The 16,745-nt window shown below is 37.3% G+C and overlaps 1 protein-coding gene across 1 annotated transcript in view; it reads left to right on the top strand.

Annotated features, from left to right (window-relative positions):
- The window catches only part of LRRC40 (leucine rich repeat containing 40), a 66,825-nt gene that overhangs the window by 12,739 nt on the left and 37,341 nt on the right, over nucleotides 1-16,745 (top strand). The window contains exons 2-5 of the mRNA XM_006879791.1: nucleotides 50-231; nucleotides 801-874; nucleotides 6,297-6,426; nucleotides 14,035-14,158. Coding sequence (XP_006879853.1) covers nucleotides 50-231; nucleotides 801-874; nucleotides 6,297-6,426; nucleotides 14,035-14,158 — 510 coding nt within the window. The remainder of the gene's footprint in view (nucleotides 1-49; nucleotides 232-800; nucleotides 875-6,296; nucleotides 6,427-14,034; nucleotides 14,159-16,745) is intronic.

Genomic DNA, 16,745 nt, shown 5'->3' with positions numbered 1-16,745 from the left:
TTTTTTTTTTTTTTTTTTTTTTTGGTTGGGGTGATGATGGTGGAAACAGTGCCTCAGTGTGTCTGGAGAATAAATGTGGATGTCCCTGAAGAAGCTAATCAGAATCTTTCATTTGGTGCTACTGAACGATGGTGGGAACAGACAGATTTGACCAAACTAATCATATCAAACAATAAACTTCAGTCACTTACAGATGACCTCAGACTCTTGCCTGCACTGACTATTCTTGATGTAAGTTTACTTATAGTAACTATAAATCATTACTTGAAGAGACTCCAAAGGTAAATTTAGGCTTTTGTGGGCAGAAAACCTTTGCTATTCAACTGTTAAAAATTGAGAAAAAGAAATAATTATGTTTGGCATAATATGATGATTTAAAATGCAGTCAATGAGAGCACTAACATTCAATTTTGAACTCTATCAACTTGGAAGCAGTATGATTCTGTGAGGACACAAGAGAAATCTCCGTTTTTAATATATTTTTTTAACATATTAGCATAAAGTATACTGTCAGGGGACTATTATTAGTGATTAAACCATCTCTCATTGGGATAAAAATTCTACCCAGTGAGGGAATTTTAAAAAATTTTAAGATTTAAAATTGATGACTTTGTACTTTATTGTTTCTGAATAGTGTTTGGGTTACTTTCAAATTTCTTTGTTTTAGTTCCTATAGAACTACTTACTTATATTGAATTAAAACAACAGAATTATTGTTGAAAAATTGTTTCCAAAGGAAAGTGCTTATATTTTTAATTTTATAACAAGAAATTTCTGCTCTGTCTTTTAACAAATTTTAGATACATGATAATCAGCTGACATCCCTTCCTTCTGCTTTGCAAGAACTAGAAAATCTTCAGAAACTTAATGTCAGGTAAATTTAAGCTTCTTTTTGTCTACAATTGCTATCAGACGCTAATATTATGTAATTACTTCTTTGAACAAAATATCGTTGTATTAGCTCAAAGCAGTTAAAAGCAGACTAAGGATATTGTTTTGAATCATAGATTATTTTTGGTAGTTTGTTTTTCCTTTTATAACTACATATTTGTTTTCTGGTCTTAAGAATTTAGGGCCAGTTGGTTTAGAAAACAAGAAACAAAATTTTTATTTAATATTCATGAAATAATTTTTAATAGTTCTTATTTTAGAAAAACCTTTTTTAATATTGCAGATTTTAGTCTGCCTTAATCTTCTAAATGTCATGTAGGTATTTTCATTAATGATGAAAAAATTAATAGTTTTATAACTTTTTCAAAGGCTTAAGTTGATGATGGTTCCATGAATTTGTTTCTAGTACTATCATACACAGATACATTGGAAGTCAGTCAAGTAGACCCTAGCTAATACTTTCCCCTACTCATATCCACCTAGATTTTCAGTAAAATATAGCTGGAAGATTAGAAAACACTTTGTTTAGAAAAAGAAATTCAAGTGCTTAAAAATTTTAAAAACCTTCATTTAAAAAATATGACAGATCTCTTTTCTGAATAAAAGTTAACTGGTTTGAGGAGAATAGTTATTTAACTAACAGTTCTCATTTGGTGAAAAATGCCAAATTACCATAAATCATCAGAAATATTTATAGATACATAAAATGGTGCTAATTGTTTATTACTACCACAACCTCTTCCCTGTATAAATCAAAGGGACAAAAGCACTGCTGGGATAATATGTAACCTCTTGCGCTGCTGACAAATCAAATGTATGAATGTAGCCTACAAAGGCAAGGCTAGATAAAAGTGTAGAGAAGAGAAAAGGACTGTGGGGTAAATATGGCTTTATCTTTAGATTTGAACACTTCAAGGGTGTGACTACTACTGCAGGATTGGCAATTTATTTGAGAAAGGAGTTGGAAGAAATACAAAGCTAGAATTACTTCTCTAACCAGATAGATCCTTAGCAAAGATTTTAGTTCATAGACAATACTTAGTCAACTTAAAACAGTGCAAAAATAAAGGTTAAACAAATAAAAAAATCGAGCTTGATTCCATCATCTCAAACAGCCAATTTATATCAATACATAACTGCCAAACAACTGTGATTGTAATGTAGCCATGTTGACACATCATCTTAACCATCATAGTCAGCCTTACTCTACTGTGTTATCTCACTCTTCCTAACTGCCAAATGTATGTTACTAATACACAAAGTAGTAGGTTCTCACTCTTATAAATATGAAACATCAGATATCGAGAGAGTTAAGAAAGGATAAGTGTTTTATAAACTTTTTAAAATTATGCTTTTTTAAATTAGTTCCCCATGTAAGACTATTAATTGTCATACACATGGTTTCTAATCATCTGTTCTTTTCATAATGCAGTATTTATTTTATATTTATTCTTTTCTTGCTCTTTCCTCCTCTCTCATCTCAATCCTATTACAATAATGGAGTTACACAGTAATTTTTCCTTTGTGATTGAGATAGTTCATTCAGCATGTCTGCCAGGTTCACCCATTTGTGTAGCATTTTATGAGTTATTTTTCAATGCTACATAGCAGTCCTTTGTGTGAATGTACCACGGTTTTTCTAGCCATAGTTTTTCTATCCATTCAGTTGTTGACAGACACTTAGGCAGTTTCCATCTCTTTACCATTGTGAATAACGCTGTGATAAATAGGGGTATGCCTACAACCAGAAATACAAGCTGGGTTTAGAAGAGCTGTAGCACTGGAGACGTTATCATCAATAGCAGAAAGCAAAGAATACTAGAGGAATATCTATCTGTCTTTCATTGACTATGCAAGGCATTTGACTGTGTGGATCACAGCAAACTGTGGTTAACTTTGAGGAGAATGGGACTCTCAGAATACTTGATTATGCTTATGGTAAATCTATACTTATATCAGGAAGCAGCCTCAGAACAGAGCAGGGAAACATAGCACAGTTCAAAATCAGGAACAGAGTGCATCAGGGATGCATTCTGTCTCCATACCTTTTCAATCTGTGTGCAGAACAGATTATTTGGGAGGCTGGGCTTTATGAGGAGGAATGTGGCATCAGGATTGGAGGACAACTCATCAATACCTACGCTATGCAGATAACACAACTCTGCTTGCTGAAACTGAGGAGGACCTGAAGCGCTTGCTGCAGAAAGTCCAGGATGGTAGTCTTCCATACGGATTGAAACTCAACATCAAGAAGACAAAGTTTCTCATCACTGGGCCAAATGGCAGCACCGTAATAAACAAAGAAGAGATAGAGGTTTTTAAGTTACAGCTTGCTCAGCTCCACAATCAACACTTTTGGTGTCAGCAGTCAGGAAATCAAAAGATGAATTGCATTAGTTAAATCTGCTGTCAGAGACTTTTCCAGTACTGAGAAGCAGTAATGTCAGACTAGAGACTAAGGTGTGCCTGATCCAGACCATTGTCTTTGCAGTTACTTGCTATGCATCAGAAAGCTGGACAATGACTAAGGATGACAGAAGAAGAATTGATGCCTTTGAGTTATGGTGCTGGAGAAGAGTCTTGAACATACCATGAACTTCCAAGAAAACAAATAAGTCTGTCTTAGAGAGGGTGAAACCAATTTTCTCCGAGAGGCTAGGATTTTAAAACTTTGTTTCACATACTCTGGACATGTGGCCAGGAGGGACTGATCCTTGAAGAAGGACATCATGCTTGGAAGGGTTGATGGACAGTACAAGAGAGGAAGATCCCAGATGAGATGTATTGACACAGTAACTAGAGCAATGGGGGATAGGTGTGCTGGAGTCAATGAGACTGGCTTAGGACAGGGCAAGCTTCAGAGCTGTTGCACATAGGGTCACTGTGAGTCACAGGCAACTCAACAGCACATAACAGCATAAGTGTTTTATTTGTAATGTAATTTAAATTGTGTCCCATTCATTTTTTCCTACTTGCTATTTATGAAGTAAATGTGCATAGCATGAAAATTGAGCCTAATTGAATTGTTAAGTTGTGATAAACTTGGAAATAGTTCTTTTATTTCTGAATTATCAGCCAATGTATCCATGGATATCATTGTTGATGCCAGATTGATCCTAGATGAAAGCAGAGAATACCAGAAGAATGTCTATTTATGCTTTATTGACTGTGCAGCAATATTTTTGATTGTGGGGAGTCATAACAAATTATGGCTTACATTGAGAAATGAGAATCCTAGGCCCCTTAATCATGCTCTTGTGAAACCTATACCTATATCAAGACAAGAGTATATTGTCTGAACAAAGCTAAGGAACACGGCATGTTTTAAAATCAGGAAACGTGTGCATCAGGATTGTATCCTTTTCCAGACCTATTGAATCTGTATGCTGAGCAAATCATTTGTGAAGCTGGACTCTGAAAAAAAGAATGTGATATCAGAATTGTAGACAGACTCATCAGTAACTTGCTTTAGCAGATAACAGCACAACCTTGCTTGCTGAAAGTGAGGAGGGCTCGAGTGCTTCCTTTATAAGATCAAAAAACTATAGTCTTTAATATACTTTCTTTGTGTGTGTGTACACACACACACACACACACACTGTATAAACTTTGATAAATGTCGATAGTTGTAGAGGGGCTTCAAGCTTTCTGTTCATGTTGTTGCTATGAGTCATGTTTGACTCGAAGGCAATCAACAACAATGTATGTATATTTGTTATATCAACATGAAGAAAACAAAAATCCTCACCACTGGACCTCTAGGGTCAACAACTTCATCCTACTTAGATCCACAAACAGTATGCTTGGTACTAGCAGTCGGGAGATTTAGAAAGTGCGCAATCAAGGACCTCTCCAAATTACTGAACAGCAGTGATGTAAATTTGAAGACTAAAGTGCACCTGATTTAGGTCATGGTCTTTTCAGTCACTTGCTGTGTATATGAGAGCTGGACAATGAAAAAGGGTAACAGAAGAAGAATTGTGCCTTTTAGGTAGAGTGTTAGAGAAGAGTACTGAATAGCCCATGGGCTACTAAAATAACAAACAGATATATCTTGGAAAAAATGCAGCTAGAGTGCTTCTTGGAGGCAAAGATAGCAAAGCTTCGTCTCACATACTTGGGCATGTTACTAGGAGAGATTATTCTTTGGTGAAGAGCCATCGTATATGGAAAGGTGAAAAGTTGGCGAAAGAGGAAGACATTCAACCAGGTGCATGTACATGGTGACTGCTGCAATAGGCTCAAATATGAAAGATCAGGATGGCAAAAGATAGGACAGGGTTCATGTCGCTTGTTCGTAAGGCCACCACAGTGAGGCATACTTTACTCAATGGCACCTAACAAGAACAATAACAGCAACATCTTTCTTAAGAAATTTTGGTAGTAGTATATTGTTAGACTGCTAACGAGTTTGAATCTATCAATTACTTTTCATCAGAAAGATGATACATTCTTGCTAAAGGTTTACAGCCTTGGAAACCAGATGGAAGGAATGATAATTGGTTTGGATTTTTAGTTAGTATTATCTAGTTTGGTGGCTTAGTGGTTAGGGGTTACACTGCCAACCCAAAAGAATGCAGTTTGAATCCACTGTCTGCTCTATGGGAGAAGGATGGAGTGTCCCCTTCCACCTAATTAACTGTTTCTAAAAACTCACTGTAGAGTCCAGGTTATGGCTTGGTTGCAACTCAGTACCCAACAACAGCAGGTTGATATTATTCTTAGTGAATTGAGATTACCCCAAACTAGCATGTTAAATATATTCTCAGAACTTAGGTGAAAAGACCAAATACAAAAAAATAGTGAATAGTATATTATATTGAACTTGATATGTTATATCTTAAACAGAAAGTGCTACCTTTAGTGATGTAGTTTATAGAGAGTTGTGCTGCCATCCCAGAGTCTACACAAATCTACCAGCAGCTCTACATAAGAGAGATTAGTCATTTCCTCCTGTGCAGTATACAGTCTCAGAAACCCAGTGGACAGTCAGTTATGAGTTGGTTCTAAATGGACAGCTCTGAATGAGTGAGTGAATCCCCCCAAATGTGACTTCATTATAGTGTGTATATATTTGTGTTTCTCTCAGAATTCTCTGATATTTCATATTGCACCTAGTCAAGAATTGATTTTAAGCACACAATCAAAAATCCACAAATTGCTTAATTTAAAACCGTTTCACTTTTCTTTTTCCTTGAAATTACTGTCATTTAAATGATTGCTGTCATTTTACTGAGTTTGTACTTTTGGCATGTGACATTTGATGGGTACTTAAAAATTAATTATCATAGTTCACAATGTAAATGAGCTCATGTAATTGGTTACCAAAAATACCTCTTTATTGCTGATAAATATTTCTTTTATTTTGACTGAATTATTCAGCATTTATTTTTATTAATCAATAGCCATAACAAACTGAAAATGCTCCCAGAAGAAATTACAAACCTAAGAAACCTGAAAGGCCTGTATCTCCAGCATAATGAGCTGTCTTGCATACCAGAGGGATTTGAACAACTCTTCAATTTAGAAGATTTAGTAAGTTGCAATTTTATTATTTTTATCTAATTTTGGACTACTTTTTTTTTTTCTTTTTTTTTAAATTTTGGACTACTTTTCATGAGGCTGAGGAATTAAATTATGGGAAGTTGGACAGCTGAGTACATAGCTCCATTATCAGTAAATTCATTTCAATGAGATTGCTAAATTAGCCATTTTATGAAATCAACTTTTAATTCAGAACACAATAGAATAGAGAAAGTTGTTTTTAACATACATTAATTCCCTTTTCCATATCCCTTTCTACTTATTCCCTAAAAGGCATCATCCCTTTTCGTCTGGCTTGCTGCCTTATTATTCAGATAATCCTTCCAAAGCTTGCCTTTTGTTCTTCATTTCTCAAACTGACTACATTTCCAGCCAGAAATCTTCTTTACTTAAATAGAGGTGACTGTTCTGCAATTAGATAGATTTTAATCATATTATTAAGAATGATAGACCTTGGTGGCACAGTGGCTTAGCACTGGACTGCTAACCATAAGTTTTTCAGGTCGAACTCACTGGCTATAGCTGCTCTGTGAGAAGGACATGACAGTCTGTTTCTATATTATTTACAGCCCTGAAAAAGCCTATAGGTCAAATCTGTTCTGTTCTCTGGGATCCTTGTAAGTTGCAATCAGTTTAGCAGCAAGAAGTATTAATAATAACGACAGTAACTTTACATTGTGTTTTATGTGTCACTAAGAGTTTTTATATCCTCTGTAACTCTGGTGGCTTAATGGTAAGGAGCTGCACTGCCAATCCAAAGGCATGTGGTTAGAATCCTCCAGCTGCTTTGTCGGAAAAAGCTGGGCAGTCTCCTCCCATGTGATTTACTGCTTCTGAAAACCTCTTGGAAGGTCAGCTTCAAGTCAGTTCCGACTTGCATCTATCTATCTATCTATCTATCTATCTATCTATCTATCAACTTTGCTGAAGATCATAAAAAAATGACTGGCACAGAGCTGCCAGAAATACAAGTTGGATTTAGAAGAAGTGGTGGCACTGGAGACATCATTGCCAATGTCAGATGAATCCTGGCTGAAAGCAAAGAGTACCAGAAGAATGTCTTATGAGTGTTTTCTTGATTATGCAAAGATATTTGAGTTTGGGGATCACAACAAATTGTAGCTAATATTGAGAAGAATGGGAATCTAAGAACTTTGTGTCCATGCAAAACCTATACTTGTCTGAACAGAGCAAGGAAACACTGCATGGTTCTAAAACAAGAAATGAGTGTGTCAGGGGTGTGTTCTTTCTCCATAGTTTTTCAGTCTACATGTGGAACAGATCACTGGGAGGGTGAGATATATGAGGAAGAATGTGGCATCAGGTGTGGAAGAAGACTTAACAACAACCTGCGTTATGCAGATGACACAGCCTTGGTTGCCTAAACTGAAAAGGACCTAAAGCATTTGCTGCAGAAGATCAAGATAGCAGTCTCCAATACGGATTGAAGTGCAACCTTAAGGAAACAATGATTCTTACTACTGGCTCAGTTGGCAACATGATGATAGATGGAGAAGAAATTTAAATTGTTGACAGTTTCATCTTATCGAATCCACAATCAACAATCTTGGAACCAGCAGTCAGGAAATCAAAAGATGAGTTGCATGGGGAAAGTCTGCTGCCAGGGACCTCTCCAGAGTGCTGAAGAGCAACAGTGGTAGTCTGGAGACTAAGATGTGCCGGATCGAGGCCATGGTTTTTGCTATGCGTCAGAAAGCTGGATAATGATGAAGGATGAAAGAAGAATCAATGCCTTTGAGATGTGCTGGAGAAGAGTATTGAACATGCACCATGGACTGTGAAGAAAACAGGTCAGTTCTGGAGAGGATGAAACCAGGTTGCTCCCTGAAAGAAAGATTTTGAAACTCTATCTCATGTACATTGGACACTTGGCCAGGAGAGACCAGTCCTTGGAACTGGACATCAGGCTTGGAAGGGAGGAGGGTCAGGGCAGCAGAGGAAGACCCTGGATGAGATGGATTGACACAGTGACTATGTTAGTGGGAGCAGGTGTATTGAAGACAAAGAGACTGGTTTAGGATAGGGCAAAGACCAGAGCTATTGTCCATAGGGTTGCTATTCTTCACAGTTGAGTCACTGCCACATAACAACAGCGTATGTGTATCTATAAAACAAAATATATTTATATAACAAAGTCAGGCTTTGAACATGAGTCATTTTGAGTCCAACAAGTAGCCCCCTTTTATTTTCCACTTTACCACAAACATTTGACTAGGTGGCATAGTAGGGAGTTGTGCTGATTTACTAAAGGGTGCTGATTATTATATCTCCTAAAAATCTCCTGGAAGGTCAATTGTGAGTGAACTTCAATCCAGTGACAATAAGTTTGAGAGTTTTTAAGGAGTAATATTCTGTCAAAAATTAATAGCAAGTCAACATACCAAGAACACAAAAACCTCCATTTTTATAACTATGTTTTCTGCTTCCTTGTAACATTAAACCAAACAATGGGAGTTTATTCTGTGTTTAAAGATAAAGTTAAAACTCACATCCTGGAACACAGAAAATTCCTGCTGGAAGATTTATGCTTAACCAGTTCCCCATGGATATTTTTCAGAACCACTACCTTGAGCCAGTTTCCTGAGCATGCAAAATGCTTCATGCAGTGACCAGTATGTTTTATAAGAAAAGTCTTATTTGTTCCAATGCATAGGAAACGGCACACGCAGTATTTCAGAATATATGTCAACCCCAGAGGCGTTTGCAATTGATTTCATCTTGAACATTGCCTGTGAGCACCTGGTCACTAAAATCTTGTGTCTCACTGATTTCTAGAATTTTAGTGAATAAACATGATACTTTCTCCCACCTGAAGACCCTTATAAGTCCTTGAAACCTGTGTTTCTAGAGCACAGAGGCTAGGGGAGGAATGAGAATCTCCACTTTTGAGCCACCTCTCCTGCTTGAAAGCTCCCTTGGTTTAATACAGCTTTGTTCATGTGTGACTATTGAGCCTCTTCTGGTCATACTTGTTCAGTAGAACGAAAGGGCCCTCCATTGCAACAATTCTTAATTAAAAACCATTTTCCTGATGATGTATATAAATTCAAAACAAAACCCATTGCTGTTGAATTGATTCCCATTCACAGTGATCCTATAGGACAGAGGAGAACTGCCCCAAAAGGTTCCCAAGATTATAAATCTTTGGAAAGCAGACGGCCATGTCTTTTTCTTGCAAAACATCTGATAGGTTTGAATTTCTGACCTTTTTCATTAGCAACCAACTGCTTAAACACTGGGCTAGTTTTCTGTTGTTAGGTGGTGTTGTGTCATATCTGAACCTTGCCCTTTCCTGTGGCATCCTCATCATCCCAGATATACCTGAACCCATTGCTATAGTCATTATTTAAATCTCTCTTCTTGTGGGTCTTTTTTTCTCTGACCTTCCACCTTTCCAAGCATTTTGTCTGTTTTCTAGGGACTTAAATTTTATTTTTATTAACAGAAAAAAAAATTTTTAGCATCTAATTTTTTTCTATAAATATGTTTTCCTTGATTTTTCCTTCATCAGTTTTTGTGTCTAAAAAAAAAATTTACACATTTTTCTTAACCACTCCTTGATTTAATCAGATTACACATAAATTTGTTGGGGGGAAACATTGGAGAGACATAAAATAAATGGCAGTGGAGGGATCCATTGGTCTATTCTGGAAGATATATCATGTACACTGTAGAAGAACGTATATTGTGCTTTTATTGGTTAGTTCTTGTGTATCATAAAATCAGAACTGACTCACAGTTGACTCTCCAGTGGGTTTTTAGAGGAAGTAAATAGCAAGGGAGGAGATTGCCCATCTTCCTCCTTTGGTATTTTCAAGCTATATTCCTTTGTGTTGCAGCATCTTTACCACTGAGTGTTCATGTATGTTTACAAAATCCAGATTGTTAATGATATATTTGTTGAGTTTATTTCTGGTTGTAATATCTTTCATTGAAAGTGAAGTATTGAAGTCTCCAAGTAGGCTCCTATTGTAGGGGGCTCTGGTGGCTTAGTTGTAAGGAATTGCATTGCCAGTGCAAAAGGTATGTGGTTTGAACCCACAGTTGCTCCTAAGGAGAAAAATGGACAATCTCCTCCCATGTGATTTATTGCCTTTGCAGACTCATTTGAGAATCAGCTATGGGTCTGTTCGGGCTCAACGGTATACAGTACTATTTTTGTGGAATTGTCTCTTTCTTTCTTCATACTGTTAACATTTTGGCTTTTGTATCTTACAAGTGCAAAGGCGTTTGACCATATAGTTCACAAAAAATGGTGGATAGCCTTGAGAAGGATGGAATCCCAGGACACTTTATTGTGCTCATATGAAACCTACACTTCGACCAGGAAGCAGTTCTTAGAATAGAGCAAGGAAACACTTCAGGGTTCAGAATTAGGAAAGGAGTGCAGCAATGATGTGTTCTGTCTCCATGTCTTTTAAATCTGTATGGGGAACAGATAATTTTGGAGGCTGAATTTTATGAGGAGGAATGTGACATTAGGATTGAAAGAAGACTCATTAACAATCTGCGTTAGAGAGATGACAACAATTTTGCTTGCAGGAACTGAAGAGGACCTGAAGCATTTGCTGCAGATGGGTCAAGGACTGTAGTCTTCAATGTAGATTGAAGCTCAACATCAAGAAGACAAAGATTCTCACCACTGGGTTTATTGGCAGCACCATGATAGATGGAGAAGGGATTGAGGTTGTTAGTAATTTCAGCTTGTACAGCTCCAAAGTCAATATTCTTGGAACCAGCAGTTAATAAATCAATTAACAAAATGCATTGGGGAAGTCTGCTGTTAGAAACTTCTCCAAAATGCTGAAGAGCAATGATGTCAGTCAGGAGACTAAGATATGCCTGATTCAGGCTATGGTTTTTGCAATTACTTGCTGTGCATCAGAGAACTGGACACTGAAGAAAGAGGAATTGATGCCTTTGAGTTGTACCAAAGAAGAGTATTAAACATATCATCAACTGCCAAGAGAAAAGATAGATTTATCTAAGAGAGTAAAACCAAGCTGTTCCTTGGAGGTTAGGATTTTGAAGCTGTGTCTCACATACTTTGGGCACGTGGCCAGGAGTGACCAGTCATTGGAGAAGGACATGCTTGGAAAGGTGGAGGGACAGTGAAGGAGAGGAAGACCCTAGATGAGATAGATTGGTTCAGTAACTGGGGCAACAAGGGGGGTAGGTGTGTGGGAGTCAGTGTGACTGGCTTAGGACAGGGCAGGCTTCAGAGCTGTTGTACATAGTCTCTCTGAATCTCAGGTGACTCCACAGCACATTACAACAACAACAACACATACTCTTTGGGTTTCACTGAGCTTCTTGAATGCTCATTTTCTCCTTTGTTGTTATATTTGGGGGTTTCCCCCCCAGTAAATCTTCAAAGACTTCTTTGCCTTTTTCTTGTCTTTATTTTTTTTGTCTCTTCCTTTCTGAAATTTTAATTACTTGTAAGTTAATTCCTCCTGATGTTCCTCCTTAATCGTTTCTCTAACAGACTAATATTGAAGGGTTTGTTGTCCATCATGCTATTCTGTGTCCTATTTCTGGAAGTCTTCTCTTTCATCCTGCTAGTGCATTAATCTGTTTTTGAAATTTTAGTCTTAACAGTCTGAATACAATTTTCTATTTTTGTTTTGCTGTTAATTTTCGCTTATTTATTTATTTTTGGGGTTTTTGTTGGTTGTGGTTTTTATTTATTTATGTTTACACTTATAAAAATTGTTCTTTATGCTTTTTTAAAAATTATTAATTCATTTTAATGAAAATTTACAGAGATTTTGGATTTCCATTCATTCATTGTTGCACTTTTCTCCCTGCCCACCCCTCCCCTCAGTACACTTCTCTTTGAAAAGTAAAAGAAAAATTCTTTCATTGTTTTTAAAAAAGAAATAAGTAATGTTTTATATTTATTTTTTTTTAAATTCTTCTCAGAGCTCTGGTGGCCTAGTGGCAAGAAGCTGCACTGAAATCCCAGAGGTGTGTGGTTCAAATCCACCAGATGCTCCTCTGGAGAAGGAGGGACAGTCTCCTCCTTTACCAGTCAGATCCAATTTGATGATACACACACAAAAAGATAATAAAATAAAAATATTTTAAAAAAATTATTCTTCGGTGGGTAAAAAAAAAAAAATTATTCTTCTAGAGTTTAGTTTTTTGGTTTGTTTTTTTTTTTTAATTTATTTATTTTTTTTATTTCTGTTTCCACAGATTGTATCATGGCTTTCTTGAACTTTTTCATCACCCCTAACGGAGAACTTAACTATCATTCTTTTGAATTTCTCATCTGGAAGCTCCAAAATAATTTTTTTCTCCGAGAAGTATTCCATATCGGTATTTAGGTCACTTTTTTATTCCATCTTATGCTCATGGATTTTTTTTTTTATTTTTTTTTTTCAAAACTGGTTTGAAATTATATGCTTTTTCTAAGACCTTGTAGTATTACTGTCTTACTGTTAATCTTGCTCTGATTTATTGAATTGAGTCATGTGTGTTGCTTCTCTTGCTAGTTTGATAATTTCTATTTCACCTCCTGTCTTGGATGAGTGTGACAGAGGAAGTTATTATATGTGCAATTCTTTGCTGTAGATCAGTTGAGGACAGAGCAGTTGTTGGTTGCAGGCCTTTGTAGATAGGTGAAACAGGAGTTTTGCTTGATGAGGGAAATGATAGGAGGTATATGTGTGGCTGGATACTGTTAATGTTTCTTGTAAGATGGGACACAGACAAAAAAAAATAAACAACATAAAACATTCCCAAACCAAAAAAATAAAGACAAAACTAGAGAGGTGTGCAAAGTGAAGGAGAATCAGAAACAAAAGGCAAAACAGACAAAGAAAAGGAGAGATAGAGGGAGAACAAACTTGTAAGGAAAGGAAGCACTTTTTCATTGTCAGCTGGGCTGTGGTGTGGATACTGCTGTAGTTCTAGGTTCCGACACGAAGCAGATTGCTGTTGGCAATGGCTGTCCTGTACTGTTTACAATTTTATATTCCATCTGTCTCCTTATTAAGATGTTTGCAACCCTTTTCTTTTTCTTCAGTAGATATTTTAAGTACTTTGTCATTTGTTTATTCTCAGGGTTCCAGAATTATCATCCACACCTGTTACCTTTGTTGGCTGGTGAGCTGTAGAGAGGCTGGTCTGTCATCTCTCTTGTCCACTATTTTGCCCAGAAGTCTCAGTGGCATTATTCCTTTCTTGGGGCTTGCAAAGACTTGATACATGACTAGTTAGAAAGAACTTGAAATAAAGTCTGAATTTATGTCAAGAATATAAATGATGTTAAGGCTTCCACTGTGGACCTCAGCCTTCTACAAACCAAATACATCAAGATTTAAAATCTACTATAAGTTCTGTTAGCATTCTGCAAGTCACTGCACTACAATAAAGTAGTACACAAGGTATCTATGGAAAGGAACAATTCACCCACTGCTACTCAGCCAATTCTAATTCCTAGTTACACTGTAGGACAAAATAGAAATATCCCATAACATTTACAATACTACAATTTTTTTGGGGAAAATACCATTTAAGCTCCACTTATTTATCTGTTCATTCATTGATTCTGTCTCTCCCTTTGTAAAGGATCTTTCCAATAATCGTCTTACAACTATTCCTGCCGGATTTTCTTCACTATCTAGTCTGGTGCGACTGAATCTTGCCAGTAATGAACTGAAGAGTTTGCCTGCAGAAATATGTAGAATGAAAAGTAAGTCTCTATTTTTAAAAAGACGTAAACTTAAAGTTGCTGTTACTTAGGAAAATACTTCTTAATGTAGTTAATTATACAATTAGTAATTGAGTTTTATCGAAGTGAGTGGAAACAATAGCAACTATTTAGATTTTCCTCCCTAAGCCCTTATTATCTAATACGAGAGCTCTGATAGCTGACTGGTGAGACAGTTCGAATCCACCACTGCCAACCCAAAGACAAGTGGTTTGAATCCACCACCTGCCCCACAGGAGAAAGATAGCTAATCTCCTGTGTGACTTCCAGCCTCTGACAGTTGACTAGAGGGTCAGCCATGAGTCAGTCCTGAAGTGATGGCAAATAACAACATTATCTAATGACTACCTAAGAAATTACTGCAAATAATGATACTTTGCTATGCTAAAATGTATTTCTTCTTTGAATTTGAGCTAATACATGAATACTTTTGAGTTTATGGACATTTATCTAATACATTTTTATAGTTAATGGTCAGATTCTTTCTGTCCATCACCAGTGGCAATGGTGGTTTTAAGCTATGGACAGTAGAATGCTTAGTTGTTATTTGACCACTAGTGATTAAGTCCTAAGAATGATGCCTTACATTTACATAATCTTTTATAAAGAAAAATATTTTAGTATTGTATTATCATCATACAGTCTGAGAGGTTAGTTGTTATATGGCTTAAGAGTTGGAACTGAAAAAAAAAAGGAATTGGAACCGACCCATAGCTGACACACTAGTGGGGTTTCAGAAGCAGTTAATTGCATAGGAAGTGATTGCCTATGTTTCTTCCATGTGAATTTAGTAGGATCTGCATTTTTTATATTTTAAAGATTTTTAGTTCTGTCTCACATGCTTTGGCATGTAGACAGGAGGAACCAGTCTTTGGAGAAGTAAATTGTGTTTGGAAGGGTCGAGGGACAGCACACGATAGGAAGACCCTAGATGAGATGGATTGACACAGTAACTGAGCTAATAAGGCTAAGTGTGTCCGAGACAGCGAGATTGGCTCAGGATAGAGCAGGATTCAGAGCTATTGTGTATAGCGTTTGCTGTGAGTCATACTTGACTCAAGGGCACAAGAACAACAACATAAGCTCAAGATACTGCTAACTGAGTGATCCATGGTTTGAATTCATGCACTACACTGTGTGAAAAGAGTGGGCAGTCTCCTTCTGCAAAGCTTTACAGCCTTAGAGATATAGTGTAGAATTAGCTAGGTGCCAGTGGTTTTTTGTTTGTTTTACAGGAAGTGAAGAATTCTGTAATATAAATTGTTGTGTACTGTCGAGTTGGAACCCACTCATAGCTGACCCTCCAATGGATTTTCAGAGGTTCTAAATCACATGAGAGGAGATGGCTCACCTTTCTCAGACTGCAGTTTCTTACCATGAGGCTACCAAAACTAATTAAAATCATAAAGGAATTAATTCCTTGGTTTTTCTCCGTTTTCTTTTCTTTTCTTTTTTGGTTGTTGTTGTTTGTTATTATGTGCCATCGAGTCGCTTGCGACTCATAGCGACCTTATGTACAACAGCCCGAAACTCCGCTTTGTCCTGTGCCAGTCGCACCATCTCCGATACACCCATCCCAATTACCCCAGTCACTGAATCAATCCACCTCATAGAGGGCCTTCCCCTCCTGCGCTGTCCCTCCACCCTACCAAGCATGATGTCCCTCTCCAAGGACAGGTCTCTCCTTACAACATGTCCAAAGTATGTTAGACGGAGCCTCAGAATCCTTGCCTTCAAGGAGCTGCCCGGTTTGGCCCTTTCCAGGATGAATCTTTGTTTTCCTAGCAGTCTATGGTACCCTCAATACTCGTCTCCAGCACCACAGCTCAAAGGCATCAATTCTCCTTTTCTCCTTAGTCATTTTCTAGCTCTCTGATGCATAACAAGTGATTGCAAAGACCATGGCCTGTATCAGATGCACCTTAGTCTCCAGAGAGACACCATTGCTCTTCAGTACTTTAGAGAGGTCCCTAACAGCAGACTATCCCATCGCAATACGTCTTTTAATTTCCTGGCTACTGATGCCGAGAGTCTTGACTGTGGAGCCAAGCAAACTAAAGCTGTGAATACTCTCAGTCTCTTCACCATCCATCCTGATGCTGCCAGTTGGCCCAGTGGTGAGAATCTTTGTCTTCTTGATATTGAGCCTCAATCCATATTGGAGGCTGCAGTCCTTGACTCTGCAGCAAGTGCTTCAGGTCCTCCTCACTTTCCGCAAGCAGGGTTGTGTCATCTGCATATCGCAGATTGTTGATAGATCTTCCACCAATCTTGACCCCACATTTTTCCTCATAGAGCCCAGCCTCCCGGATAATCTGTTCTGCATACAAGAGACAGGACACATCCCTTGCGCACACCCTTCCCAATTTTGAATCATGCAGTTTCCTTGCTCTGTTCTGAGGACTGCCTCTTGGTCCAAGTATATGATGTCCCTCTCCAAGGACATCATTGGCACAATCAAGTGTTCTGGGATTCCCATTCTTCTGAGAGTCAGCTACAGTTTGTTATGATCCACATAGTCAGATGCCTTTGCATAGTCAATAAAACAGATATACATTCCTCTGGTATT

The sequence above is a fragment of the Elephantulus edwardii genome, unplaced genomic scaffold, assembly GCF_000299155.1.
Source record: "Elephantulus edwardii isolate Elephantulus edwardi_28Jun2011 unplaced genomic scaffold, EleEdw1.0 scaffold00005, whole genome shotgun sequence".
Lineage (NCBI taxonomy): Eukaryota > Metazoa > Chordata > Mammalia > Macroscelidea > Macroscelididae > Elephantulus > Elephantulus edwardii.
The sequence above is the reverse complement of the archived record's forward strand: the minus strand, read 5'-3'. Positions and strand labels throughout refer to the sequence as shown.